Source organism: Carya illinoinensis, chromosome 8 (assembly GCF_018687715.1).
Source record: "Carya illinoinensis cultivar Pawnee chromosome 8, C.illinoinensisPawnee_v1, whole genome shotgun sequence".
NCBI classification, from domain to species: domain Eukaryota; kingdom Viridiplantae; phylum Streptophyta; class Magnoliopsida; order Fagales; family Juglandaceae; genus Carya; species Carya illinoinensis.
Genome location: NC_056759.1, coordinates 17,140,021 through 17,153,055, shown reverse-complemented (window position 1 = coordinate 17,153,055; position 13,035 = coordinate 17,140,021). Strand labels below are relative to the sequence as shown.

The 13,035-nt window shown below is 40.0% G+C and overlaps 1 protein-coding gene across 1 annotated transcript; it reads right to left on the bottom strand.

The window, feature by feature from the left end:
- Nucleotides 1-8,239: 8,239 nt before the first annotated feature.
- LOC122318865 (2-alkenal reductase (NADP(+)-dependent)-like) lies at nt 8,240-12,698 on the bottom strand. Its single transcript, XM_043136566.1, has 5 exons — nt 12,150-12,698; nt 10,728-10,905; nt 9,237-9,403; nt 8,971-9,053; nt 8,240-8,814 (listed from the first exon to the last, which is right to left on the bottom strand). The coding sequence occupies exons 1-5, from the start codon at nt 12,369-12,371 to the stop codon at nt 8,436-8,438; spliced, it is 1,029 nt and encodes a 342-aa protein (XP_042992500.1). The 5' UTR covers nt 12,372-12,698; the 3' UTR covers nt 8,240-8,435.
- Nucleotides 12,699-13,035: the final 337 nt, after the last annotated feature.

The following is a 13,035-nucleotide window of genomic DNA, read 5'->3' as shown; positions in this document are numbered from 1 at the left end:
CATGGGATGTCATTGATCTACCTATTGGAAAGAAAGCTATTGGCTCCAAATGGGTCTACCGAATCAAATACAACTCAGATGGGACAATTGAGAGACACAAGGCACACTTAGTAGCCAAGGGTTACATCCAAGAAGAAGAGCTTGATTACCATGAAACATTCTCCCCCGTTGCTAAACTTGTCACATTCAAGACATTGCTGGCTATTTCTATCATCAAAGGTTGGTTTCTACAACAATTTGATGTTAATAACGCCTTTCTACATGGCAAATTGGAAGAAGAAGTATATATGAAAATACCTCCTAGTTATTTGGTTCAAGGACACAACAAGGTTTGCAAGTTAAGAAAGAGCTTGTATGGCCTTAAACAAGCCTCTCGACAATGGTATGTTAAATTCTCTTCTTCATTGCTCCATTTTGGTTTTACTCAGTCTCGAGTTGATTATAGTCTTTTTACAAAAGGAATTGGTTAGTCTTTTATAGCATTACTTGTGAACGTTGATGATATAATTATGGCATCAAATGATCATCATGAAATTTCTGTTCTCAAAGCATTTTTGGATTCACAACTCAAAATAAAAGACCTTGGGACTCTTAAGTACTTCCTTGGTTTGGAAATAGATCAAAATTCAACTGGCATTCAACTTTGCCAAAGAAAATATGCCCTGGACATTTTGCATGATGCTAGTTTACTTGGTTGCAAGCTAAGTTTAATTCCTATGGATCCAAACATCAAATTAAGCAAAGATGAAGGCAAGCTGCTACATGACCCCTTTAAATTCAGAAGACTCATTGGAAGACTTCTTTACTTGACTATCACACGGCCTGATTTATGCTTCTTAGTTAATCTACTCAGCCAATAAATAAGTACATCTCGTGTTCCACATCTTCAAGCAGCTTACAAAATTCTACATTATGTTAAAAAGTCACCTGGCCAATGATTGTTTTTTCCTTCATCTTCCCCTTATCAGCTTACTTCTTACCATGACTCGAATTGGGCTTCATGCCCTGACACAAGAAGGTCAACTACTGGATATTGTGTCTTTCTTGGAAAGTCACTTATCTCATGAAAATGTAAGAAGCAAATCACGATCTCTTGAAGCTCTGCTGAAGCAGAATATAGATCCATGGTTGCTGCCTCATGTGAGTTTGTTTGGTTAAAATACTTGCTTTCTGATCTCACAATTCTTCATCCTCAGCCAGCTACCCTTCATTGTGAGAGCAAATCTGCTCTGCACATTGCCTCCAATCCTATTTTTCATGAAAGGACTAAACACATTGAATTAGATTGTCATCTAATTCAGGATAAAATTCAAGAGGGTCTGATCTCAATTGCATACACACCATCACACTCCCAGTTGGCTGATATTCTCATCAAAGCACTTCATTCTTCTTTGTTTTATTCTTAATTGCTCAAGATGGGAGTCATTGACATCCACTCTCCATCTTGCGGGGGGATGTTAGAGAAGCTGCCATCACAACATTCCACCTCAGTCACGATCTCCCACAACTCAGCAAAGGGTCAACAGCAAAACAAGGATGATTTTAGAATAAATGAGTTGTCATTCTGTTAGAAATTTTCTGTAGAATTAGTTAGAGAATCAGATTCTTTATTCATGCATGTCAATACTATAAATAAGAAGTTTTGTATATTGTAAACCTAAGCAATACATGAATACGAAAAGTAATTTCTTTGCAACCTTCTTCTTCTCTGCTTTTATGCAAAACATTCAGTTTATTAAAAATGTTATTTGTAGGCTATAATATTATTAATTAATTAGTTCCTAAAATGACCAAGTCGGACGCATGCTATAATATAATATTGTTAATAATTAGTTTAGTTACTTAAACCAACCCAAAATAACTGCAAATAATTTTTCCCGTTGGTTTTTGATTCAATGCTCCCATTGTTTCTTCACAACTGGTTTCAAGCAAAAATTCAAAATAATTGTCGCAATTATTTATTATTTCTGGTGCTTCATAATTGCCGCAAATAGCCAAGAAAAGCGCCTCCATTGCTCATACGGATTGCACATCTAATTCATTGGGAAACACTTCTAGCGTTGGCAAACTGGCATCCCAAATACCTACAAAAATGCTACAAATAGCCTTAATCCTTTTCCAACGCCTTATGTAATCGCCATTGAAATCATTTTTGCCTATGCATTGCATGTAGTGTCACAACTACTCCCATAAATGCCATAAATAATCAGTCCTCCTTTTCAAGCATCTTTAAGACAAGGTAAAATGCTTGAAACCTGAAATCCATAAATGGTATAAAATTAATTTCTTGGGGGACATTTTATGGGTACAAAAAGAGGGGGAAGAGGGAGAGAGCTAGGGCAAGAACCTTTTGAAGAAGACGACCCAAGTGTACTACTATGGTTTGATGCAGTCTGAACACTAAAATTAAAATGATTTTAAGAGTTTACGAGTTAGTCTTGCCTGACATTTACTGGGTTCAATCGACCACTATTGACGTCATGTTTCGCAGCCTGGGCAACTCAGCGGTTCTTCTCGAAGACCTGCAGAGTGTATTTAGATGAGGGGTTGGGGAGGTGAGGGACACCTCCGATGCCTAAGTTAGAATAATATCTTTAAAGGGAGAATGCTAAGAGAAAGTGTTCAAAAGAGTGAGTATGAGCTAGATCCTTTTACCTGAGCCGATAACGTGCTTATACCAATCGTGGTGGCCCCCACTCACTGCTGGCAAATCATGTAGGGGCATATATAGCTTTGTACCTGTAGTAGGGTTCTCCTCTACCATGTTAGGCATCACCTTGCCTTATTGTACGTAGGTTGCCCTTTGTTTCTTTGTTTGTCTCTTCTAGCAGATAAGGGGGAGGTGCCATGATTACAGTGACGAGTAGATATCTTACTTTGTCATTGCATGCTAGTCCCTATGGCCATTTAATGCATCATGCTCGTTCTAACTTCATGGCAAGTCAAGGGACCCGGTTTGGTGGCACGAAGGTTGGCAAGTCAAGGACTTGTGTTCAACTAGTTGTCTAGGCAAGTCCCGTGACCTATGCCTAGCTTGACTTTGTGGCGAGTCAAGGGACTCAGCTTGGTGGCACAAAGGTTGGAAAGTCAAAAGACTTATGCCCGGTTGGCCATTTGGGCAAGTCAAGAGACTTGTGTGCTCGGCCTGACTTCACGGCAAGTCAAGGGACTTAGCTTGGTGGTATGAAAGTCAGCAGGTCAAGAGACTTGTATTTGGCTAGCCATTTGGGCAAGTCTAGAGACTTGTGCTTGACTTGACTTCGTAGCGAGTCAAGGAACTTGGCATGGTGGCACGAAAGTCGGCAAATCAAGGCACTTGTGTCTAACTGGCCATTTGGGCAAATCAAGAGACTTGTGCCTGGCTTGACTTCATGGCCTCCCTCTTATTCTCCACTGACTTGGTTAGCTCAGTATACTTGTTGGTCAGCTAGTTGTGCTGTCTCACATTCGTGTTGTGTTGCTGGACCAATAGTGCCTTATCCCCTTAAGGGCGTCGAGGGATTACTAGACTTCCCTTCACGCTGGTCTAGTTGATTCCAAAACCAGTCCCTCTCCTTCTCCAAGAGTTTGGCCTCTAGACAAAAATGTTTTCCTAGCCTTGCGACTTAGCCAAGTCTTCTGTGAGGAGGGCCACGTCCTGGTGATCCTTAGCTAACTTGCACTTTTGACGCTTGCAATTGGCCTCCAGCTCAGCCGCATTCTCCCCCATGGCATCTCTTTCAAAAGACTCCTTCCCCACCTCATGTTCACCTTGCAGACCTCTGAGCAAGAGAGGAGGACGAGAGTCTTGAGCACTTGAACCACTACCTCAAGCTCCCCTCTTTCCTCCACAATTAGGGTGGCCAACTTGTCAACTCTCTAGAAAGTACGCAATGTTAGGGACAAAAAAAAAAAAAAAAACCAGCGGGGAAAAATCAGACTAGGTCCCGCTCGAATACCTGTAAAAATAGTCCCTTCAATTTTTTGGCCCCTCAAATACCCACCTGTTCTCCCGAAATAGTGTCTCCGAGGGGACATCAATAGGCCGACTCCACCCAGTTTCTAGGAAGAGTCTGGGACTCGTGGGTTAGACATTTGGGAAGGACCGGCACAATTAGAACCTCCTACGGCAGCGTACCCTCCACCTGAAGCAGACTTGAACTCTGACACCTCCTCAGAGGCCCTCAGAGGGACATCACTAGTCACCCCTGGTTGGTGTCCCCGGCCTTGGGAGTTGTTGTACCCACGAAGGAAAGTTTTGGCGACCCACCATCCCCCTCACCCTTAGGACGCACATTCTGCATGTCAGAGGGTTCATGCAAGTCAGAGGACCCTTATGCCATCTCCTGCTCAAGCGCATCGGTCTCCCCCCTCCTTGTGAGTAAAGGGGGCCTCAAGGGTGGGCTCCTTTCGGGTGAGAAATGAAGAAATCTCAAGCTCGTTCTAAAGGGTGGGGAAGGTATCGAGACTTGTCATTGCTGAGTTCGAGCTCAAAGGGATAGCTCGAGTTGTCTTCATTATGGCTGAGACTAACGCCTGCCGCGGTGAAAGCCACAACGGCAGAGGAGTCAGCAAAGAACTCTGCGAGAACAGACTAGGATGGCTTAGCGAGGTCTTCGAAAGGGCTCCTCTCAGGTCAAGGTTAAGAAATGTTTCAACGAAAGCCATCCAAAAACCAGCCTCATCTTCATCCAGTTCATCCCTGGGAGCAATTGGTGGTGTAGAAACTAGGGAGGTTGCTTAAGTTGCCAATGCTTGAGCGGTCGGTAGAGTGGGAGTAGTAGGAACCGCAACTTGGCCAAGGGGCAAGCCCATCGCAGTCCTATTGCTTGACAGCTTCGAGCATTGGACTTAGATTTCATGCCTAGAGGTGTAACCAGTCCGGTCCAGTTCTATTTTGGACAAAATTTAGAACCAAACTAGTATGCACTGGTTATAGATTTTTCAAAACCAATTACGCACCGGTTACCCTTTTAAACTGGTACTGCGGTTTTACTAGTTTTCGATCCGTTTCGGTCCAGTTTTAATATATTATATAATATATAATATAGTATATAATACTATAGTGATAATATATTATAGTATATTATAATATATATTATAATTGTATTATAGACTATACTAATATATTATAATATATAATATAGTGATATATTATAGTATATTATAATATATAATGATATAATATTAGTATAACTATTAATATGCACTATATAATATTAATATAGCTATTAATACAATAAACTATAGTAATATAAGATTTTAAAATTTAATATTATATTAATAAGTAATTTATCATATAATACAAAACTATTTTATATACAATTATATATTATATATAAAAATTATATATAATATGAAAAATTAAAATATATATATGAACCGGTCCGGTTTTAGAAAAAGAAAAATCGAAACCTGACCGATTTTGACTAGTTTTAAGAAAAATAAAATTGGTATCGGATCGAACCAAACTCGATACTGGACCAAATCCACTAGTTCAGTCCAGTTTGGTCCAGTTTACCCGTTCACTGATTTTTTTCTTTTTCACCCCTACTCATGCCGAGAAGCCTCCTTCTTGGCCCTTGAAGATGCCTTGGTGGCATTGCGGTTGTCCTGGGGTCTCCTTCTCTCGCCACTAGCTGCAGAGGAACTAGAAGGTCTCTTTTGGCCATGAGAAGTGGTGGGCTCCCTCAAGATGGGCCACATAGGAGCAGTCTGAGTAGACAGGTAGCGATGGCTGTTAGCTTTGGTCAGCACGACGTCTGACATTGAGTTGTCAAGATGGGCCTTGACCTAGGACAGGATAGCCTCCGACCTGGCCTCCTCCCGTTTGGATAGAGCAATGAAGATGGACTTGTCCGGCATGGTTCCTCAACAACCCATACTGAGAACTCTTGGTGGACGGCCTCCCCCTTGAGATATTCCCGGTCCATGCCCGACACGAAGAAGAATCGCCTAATCCAATCCTTGATATGGGAGAAGTGCTTTTTTAGGCCAGCGGTCCGTTTTTGGCCACATGCCTTGAAATTGCGTAGTTGCTCATCAAAGTGTAGCACCATGTACACGGAAAAGAACTCTCTTGCGGCTAGATCGGGATATTCATTTGTTTCAGAGCTTAGCACCAAGCGAAAAATAATACAACTTGCGATCAAGAGCTCCACGCATTTGGATGGAGTTAAGCGGGCACCTAGCCATGGTAGACCAAAACATTGCGAATTGGGTGGCAGAATTGTAGTTGTAGCCCATTCGTGAATATTAGAGGGAAAAGGGCCACCTTTATCACCAAACCATCATCACCGACAGCCACGGCATGACAGCCTGGGACCTCTAAAACTACTGAGTCGGGAACACCAAACATCCCTCATAGTGCATGAAGGTTAGTGAGAAAGGCTATCAACTGGTAGTTCTAACCCTCAAAGAACAGTGACTTTTCTACTCTGGTGGATTTTGCCACACCTTCAGGGCCACTAGAAGTCCCCTCAGGATGCACGAAATGGTCCTTTTTGGAGCGAGGGAGATAAACGTTCTTGGGAGCCATCTAAGATAAGCAAAGGGCGAAAGCTGGAAAAGGTTAAATAAGGACTCGTGCCAGTTGGGTTACCCGACGCATGAAGTGATAGGAGCTATCAGAGACAAAGCGTCACGGGCAACTCTCAAGACCCACACTGTGTGTAATGATGGAGAAAATAAACCATCGCGCATGCCCCAGGCATAGAAGAGAAAGGATTGCACACGTGGAGGACATGGACCAACCCGTAATCGTGTGGATGGCAAATCGCCTCCTCACACATGGCAACATGGGTGCCTTGCTGTAATAGCCCAGTGAGTCACGTCGAATATGATGACCAATTTTTGAATTCTCACTGCACGCGCATGATGGAATTCGAGGGGTATTAAGAAGGGAGTTACTTCCCCTATTGGGTCACGTAGGGTTTGTTCCCCTTGGGGCCCAAGCCGACCAATAAATAGTCCAATGCAAAGGCACCAAAGGAAAGAGGCTCAAGCTGGGCCCAAGAAGGCCTAACAGATACGATGACTAGTCACGTCACCTATTCAAACCATAACCATGCTGTTAGAGATCGAGTGCGCCTCATTAAATGGTCAAAAAGATCAGCATACAATGACAGAGTAGGATGTCCACTCATCCCTGTAATCACAACAGTGCGCACACCTCCCCCTTATCTGCCAGAAAAGACTAACAGAGAAAGCAAGGCCGACCTACATACGATATGGCAAGGTGATGCCTGACATGGTAGAGGAGAACCCTGCCACCAATACAACATTCTGTACTCCCCTGTATAATCTGCCAGCAGTGAGTGGGGGCCACCATGATTGGGCATAAAAGCATGTCCTCAACTCAAGTAAAAGGATCTAGCCCATACTCACTCTTTTGAACACTTTCTCTTAGCATTCTCCCTGCAAAGAGATTATTTTAACTTAAGCATCAGAAGTGTCCCTCAACCCCCCAAGCCCTCATCTCAGTACACTTTGTAGGTCTTTGAGAGGAACTATTGAGTTGCCCATGTTGCGAAACATGATGTCAATAATGGTAAATGCTTTTTTCCTGCGTGGGAAGTTCATCATAAACATATTTTCCTGCAAGCTCACTTTATCGGAAAAAGCATTTCTTGCCAAACATTTTGTGGGTATTAGTTATTTTCTGCGTGTTAATTTCATTGGAAAGTACTACTTACTTCCAACATTTATAATCCGCCGAGAAGGCTAAATACTGGCTAATATCGCCAGAAATAACTGTTTCTGACAGTAACATATGGCAAAAATTCAAGTTTGTTATGATACGGGATCAGGTTACTGTTAAAAAAAGAAATTGCATAGAAGATCAACTCAATCGGAACAAAGGTAAAGACGAAGAGTCAATGCTATAAATAGGAAGGATCTCACAGAAATTGCACGGACCAAAGCCAAAAGTTTGTCACTGTTTGTCACTGTTCACGTCTCCGTCCACTACTCATTTCCAAAAGATGCACACCACCATGCGAAGTTGAACATTGAGGGTGACTCAAACAATTATTCCTATTTGTTATTGCAAAGGAACTTATAATGTATTCATTGGGTGTGAGAATCTGAGCATACGAGCTGTGTTCTCATTTTCTTGTATAAACATGCACTCTTTCGTACATGTTTTCAGAGAAGCTCTATTCATCCTCTTAACATGTTATTAAAAGATTGAAAAAGAGTTTCGATATTTTGAATCATCAACATAGATTTTGAAAAACTCAGTAATGATACCACGCAACCGGATACAAACTCAGTAATGATACCACACATTTTTATTTCTGATCCATCAATAATATCCATGGAAGATCATCTCAGTGAGAGCCATAAAGCTCTAAATTCTTTCAACTTCGCTATAATGGATTCATAAACTAGAAGGAAGTTTCTTTGCCTCTATGTTAATATAACACAATCTTATTGGAACTCACTCCAGGAGATAATCATTCGTGGGCGACACGAATGACCTGTTTGCCAACATTTTTGCCAGAAAATAACCCAACAAAGGCAGCTGGAGCGCTGTCCAAGCCTTCATTCATGTCTTCGATGTAAACAATTTTCCCTTGCTTATAGTTAGTGATGACATATTCCAAGAAGCGTGGGTATAGGTGCAAGTAATCATGTTGCAGGAATCCCTGCATCCTGATGCGCTTCGTTATGAGATTGAACCAGTTAAAAATTCCTTGTGGCTTAGTGAAACTCTGCTGGGATACCACCCCACAAACGGCAATCCGGCCATGAATCCTCATGTTAAGAAGTGCAGCATCGAGCATATCCCCACCCACATTATCAAAGTAAATGTCAATTCCTTGTGGAAAGTACCTATTTCAGCCAAGAAAGAAAGAATGAATTGCAACTGAATTATTTCAAGGGAAAATAAAACGGGAAATTTGAACAGAAAGGAAAAGAAAAGAAGGTTTCATCGTTTCTTAAAACAATTTCTTTATCATAGTTCATCCTTGGAAACCCGTCACTAACCTTTTCAATGCCGCATCAAAGTCTGGCTCTTCCTTGTAGTTGAAAGCTTCATCAAATCCAAGCTTATTCTTCAGTAGATCAACCTGATATGGCCCATTTCAGTTATTCTAGTTGTGGAAACGGCAAGGAGTCCAACTCATATGCAGAAAATCAATGCATAATATGCTTTTAAAAGGTTTTTTTTTTTTTTTTCGAGATAAAGATCATTCCTAAAATCCATCAATAATTAACAATAAAATATTAGGAAAATAAATAAAGAAGTGTACCTTTTGACTTGTGCCAGCACTTCCAACCACGTAGCAACCATGCAACTTGGCAAGTTGGCCAACAAGCTGACCCACGGCTCCAGAAGCTGCAGATACAAAGACAAATTCCCCTTTCTTAGGGGAGCAGACCTCAAAGAATCCTGCATATGAAGTAAAACCTGCCATACCTGTGTAAAAGAAATTCCAGTTTTCAGTGATTAATTCAGATGACTATAGAAAACTCTTACTATAAGATAATTTATTTCCATTTATTAAAAACTTAACTTTTAATTGACATCACATGTAGAGGAAAAAAGATGTGAAACTTTTGGATTGCCACGAGTATAGAGTTGTACACAACGACCTTAAGTAATACCTAATTAACTAATGGGTGGGATTTTGACATCATCATGGATCGAGAGAACTTCTTCTTCCTTGCTTCAACAGATTTTTTTGGTTCATGTTAGAATAATGGTTAAATGATTACATTTATTACTTCTCATAAACTCGAGCTGCTGAGATTATTGGTAATACATCACTATCAAAGCATGTTTCTTGAGTTTGGAGCATGCCTTCATTTTTACCTTAGTCAAGTTAAAATAATTTCAATTCTTGACCCCAATTTATATAGAGGAGTTTCATCTTGCAAGTGAGAGAAGATGTAAATGATTCCTTAATGGTTGAGTTCACCATCTCGTTTATGCTTAAGCTTTCAGGATTGGTAGTCATTTTTCATTCCAAAGTGCTGATTTGAAGCCCCCACAACCCACTCCCCCATATATTATTCTTTCTATTCAGGTCAATTGAATAGGAAAACTGAAGCTAAGTGGTTCTTGGTAATCCAATGAAGCATAGCTCCCAGGAAATTGATTTTGTCCCTCTAGATGAAGCAGATATCAATTTTCAAATACATAATGTAGATCATGTTCACGAATTGATATATGTGTTTAGAGTAACCATGAGTTTGCCTAAATTATTTAAGACCATTTGGACTCCATTAATAGAAAGAACCATGGTTAAGTAGGACAATTTGTTTAGGGCCAATGACAAAGCCACGCTAAAAAGGAGCTTTGCTTGCTTAACTACGCACAACACTGAGGCATATATGCAATGGTGGGTCCTCGTATCTGGTAAGGTAAAGGACAGACTACAAAGTTGAGCACCTCTGTTACTTGGACAAAAAACGTGACAAAGGCACAAGGTGCTAGTGCTTCACCATTTTTCATGAGAATAAGAGGAAACCCAAACCATCAGTACCAAATTGACATTTTATTTTATTTAGAAAAATTTTTCTCAAAGAAATATCCAAGCATGTGCCATGTATTATAGCATTGAGATTCCTCTATACAAGTGTCGTTCACCTTTTAGGCAGAGTAAGTGAGAATGCATGACAGAGACAAAGATTCATAACTAAAAGCATATGAAAGAACTGTCAAATATGTTTCCATGTATGTTCAGGTGTAAGAGAAACAATCCCAAAATATGATGGATATTGAAGTCAGAGTACAGTACCAAGAAGACCAAGATGGTATGAGAGAGGGATTTCATCTGGATCAATTTTCCTACACTGCTCGGTTCTGTGAATCAAGCTATATTCTTCCCAGCCAGTAATCAATGAAACCAAATCGCCAGGCTTGAAAGCTGGATTATCAGAATCTATAACTTTGGATACACCAAATCCTTCCAAGGGCTTCATTAGAACACATCATTATTAGGAAATTGTAGAGCACAAGATCAATTGGGCATATGTCCCATAATGTAAACAATAGAGACTGATACTAACATCCTACTTCCAAGGATTAATATGAGAAAAATGGTTATACTATAATTGATTGCTACCGTACTGATCACCACTAGACTGATTTTAGAGGTGAAGATAAGCATAAAGAAGGTTGAGAACCTTGATTTCTCAGATCAAAGCTAATAAACATAAGTGCTGATGACCTAAAGTCTGTTCATGATTAATAGATGAAAGAACTGTAAAGGATGAACACATAAATCATTCTTTCTTGTGCGCATGGAGATGAACATTCTAAATTAATTAGATACTCAGAATTAACTATAATCATTAATGGAACTGATAAATGTCTTACAACAGCTCGGCATAATTAACATAAATTGTGGTTCCAATTTTCTAGGGTTAATGTAGAAAAAGTCGAATTACCAAACATTCAGTGCATGGAGATTAAGTGTTCATCAACACAAGCCAGTTCATTCTTCATTACCAGGTTACAAATGGATAAAAGCCGATACTTGAAATCCTAAGTTAGCTTTTACTCTATGTAACAAGTGTAAAGAACAAACAGACTAACGATTTTGCATCTTGATCACCGTGGCGCATATGTTTTCCTTTCAATTCATAAAATTAGTAACTTTCATAATAGCATCGATCTCGGACTTTGTTTTAACATATCGGAATTTTTTCATCACTATGATATTACAACTTAAAAAAATCAGTGAGAATTTCGATTAAGACTAGTTGGAATCTTCTTTTGTCTTATCAGTTGAGAAATAAAGTTGGGAATAACCCTTAGTAAAAAACGGCAAAGCTCACTCTCCCATGTCCCAGCCTCGACAAAAAAATTCAGGCAATTGTTTGTAAAATTCAGTCATAGATGAGTTTACTTTGTAAGAAATCGCTCTTTAACGAAAGGGTAAGGATCAGACATGCTCCTCCCATGGTAAATATTCATGGGTTTTTGGTATCATGACAATGAAATAAGTCTCGATCAAACAATGAAACCACGAAATGAGTTATTGCGGAAAAAAAAAAAAAAAAAAAAGCGAGAGAGAATTATCCAAACAATGAGACAACGACATCAAAAAGTCACAACAAGAACAATTTTTTTTTTTTCCTTGGAAGTCACAACAGTAACACGAATTCTGAATTATTTTGACTGTAAGTAAAGAGTGGGGAGATGATGGTGGTACTACCTGACCAGGGACAAAGGGGGGGATATAAGAGTCACGGAAATCACGCATACGGCCTCTCATGTAAGGGTCACAGGAGAGGTACAGATTCTTGACCAGAAAAGCTCCCGACCCTTTTGGAGCCTCGAGCTTAATTTTGCTAACCTTGAGCTCCATATCTGATTCTTCCGGGACATTTTCTGTGTACCCTTTGAATATGACTTGCTTGTTGTCCACTTCCGCCATGGCAAAGACTCAACTTCTCTCACACACACAACCCAGATGACGAAAATATAATATGGGGATTTTGATGGACAGGATGGGCGTTGCTTGTGCGGAGCTCAACTCGCAAGTGTAAAAGGGTAGTTGATTTGCATCTCATCACTCGCATAACTATTATATATAGAAGAGAGAGATTTCGGTGTCCAAATTCAAGAACCACCAACCCACATAGACGTTAAAGGGGGAGCAGCCAACGCTGACCAGATGACTTGATAATGCAATAGCTACGTTGCGCCCACCTACTATCTTCGTCCACCCTCTCCTTGTTGTCCTTTTGCACCCGCACACCAACCCCGTCGGCCGTCGCCTTTCGGTTTCGAATTAAAACAGAAGAAAAAGAAAATTGGGAAGTATAAGAAAATAAAATGGAAATGTATTGTGAAGAAGGGATTGTTTTGGTGAGTTGAGAGGTCACAAAAATAAACTGGCTTCTTGTTATTCTAAATTTCTATTTATTGAGATGCAGTATATCAACTCATAAGTAGTGATACATGTATTTTACTTACAATTTTATCCTTTAATATTTATTATAAACTTAAATTTTAAATTTTAATATAAATATCAATAAATAATACCTCAACACATATTGAGGTAAGTAAACATTACAAGTACAAATAGTACTTTTTTA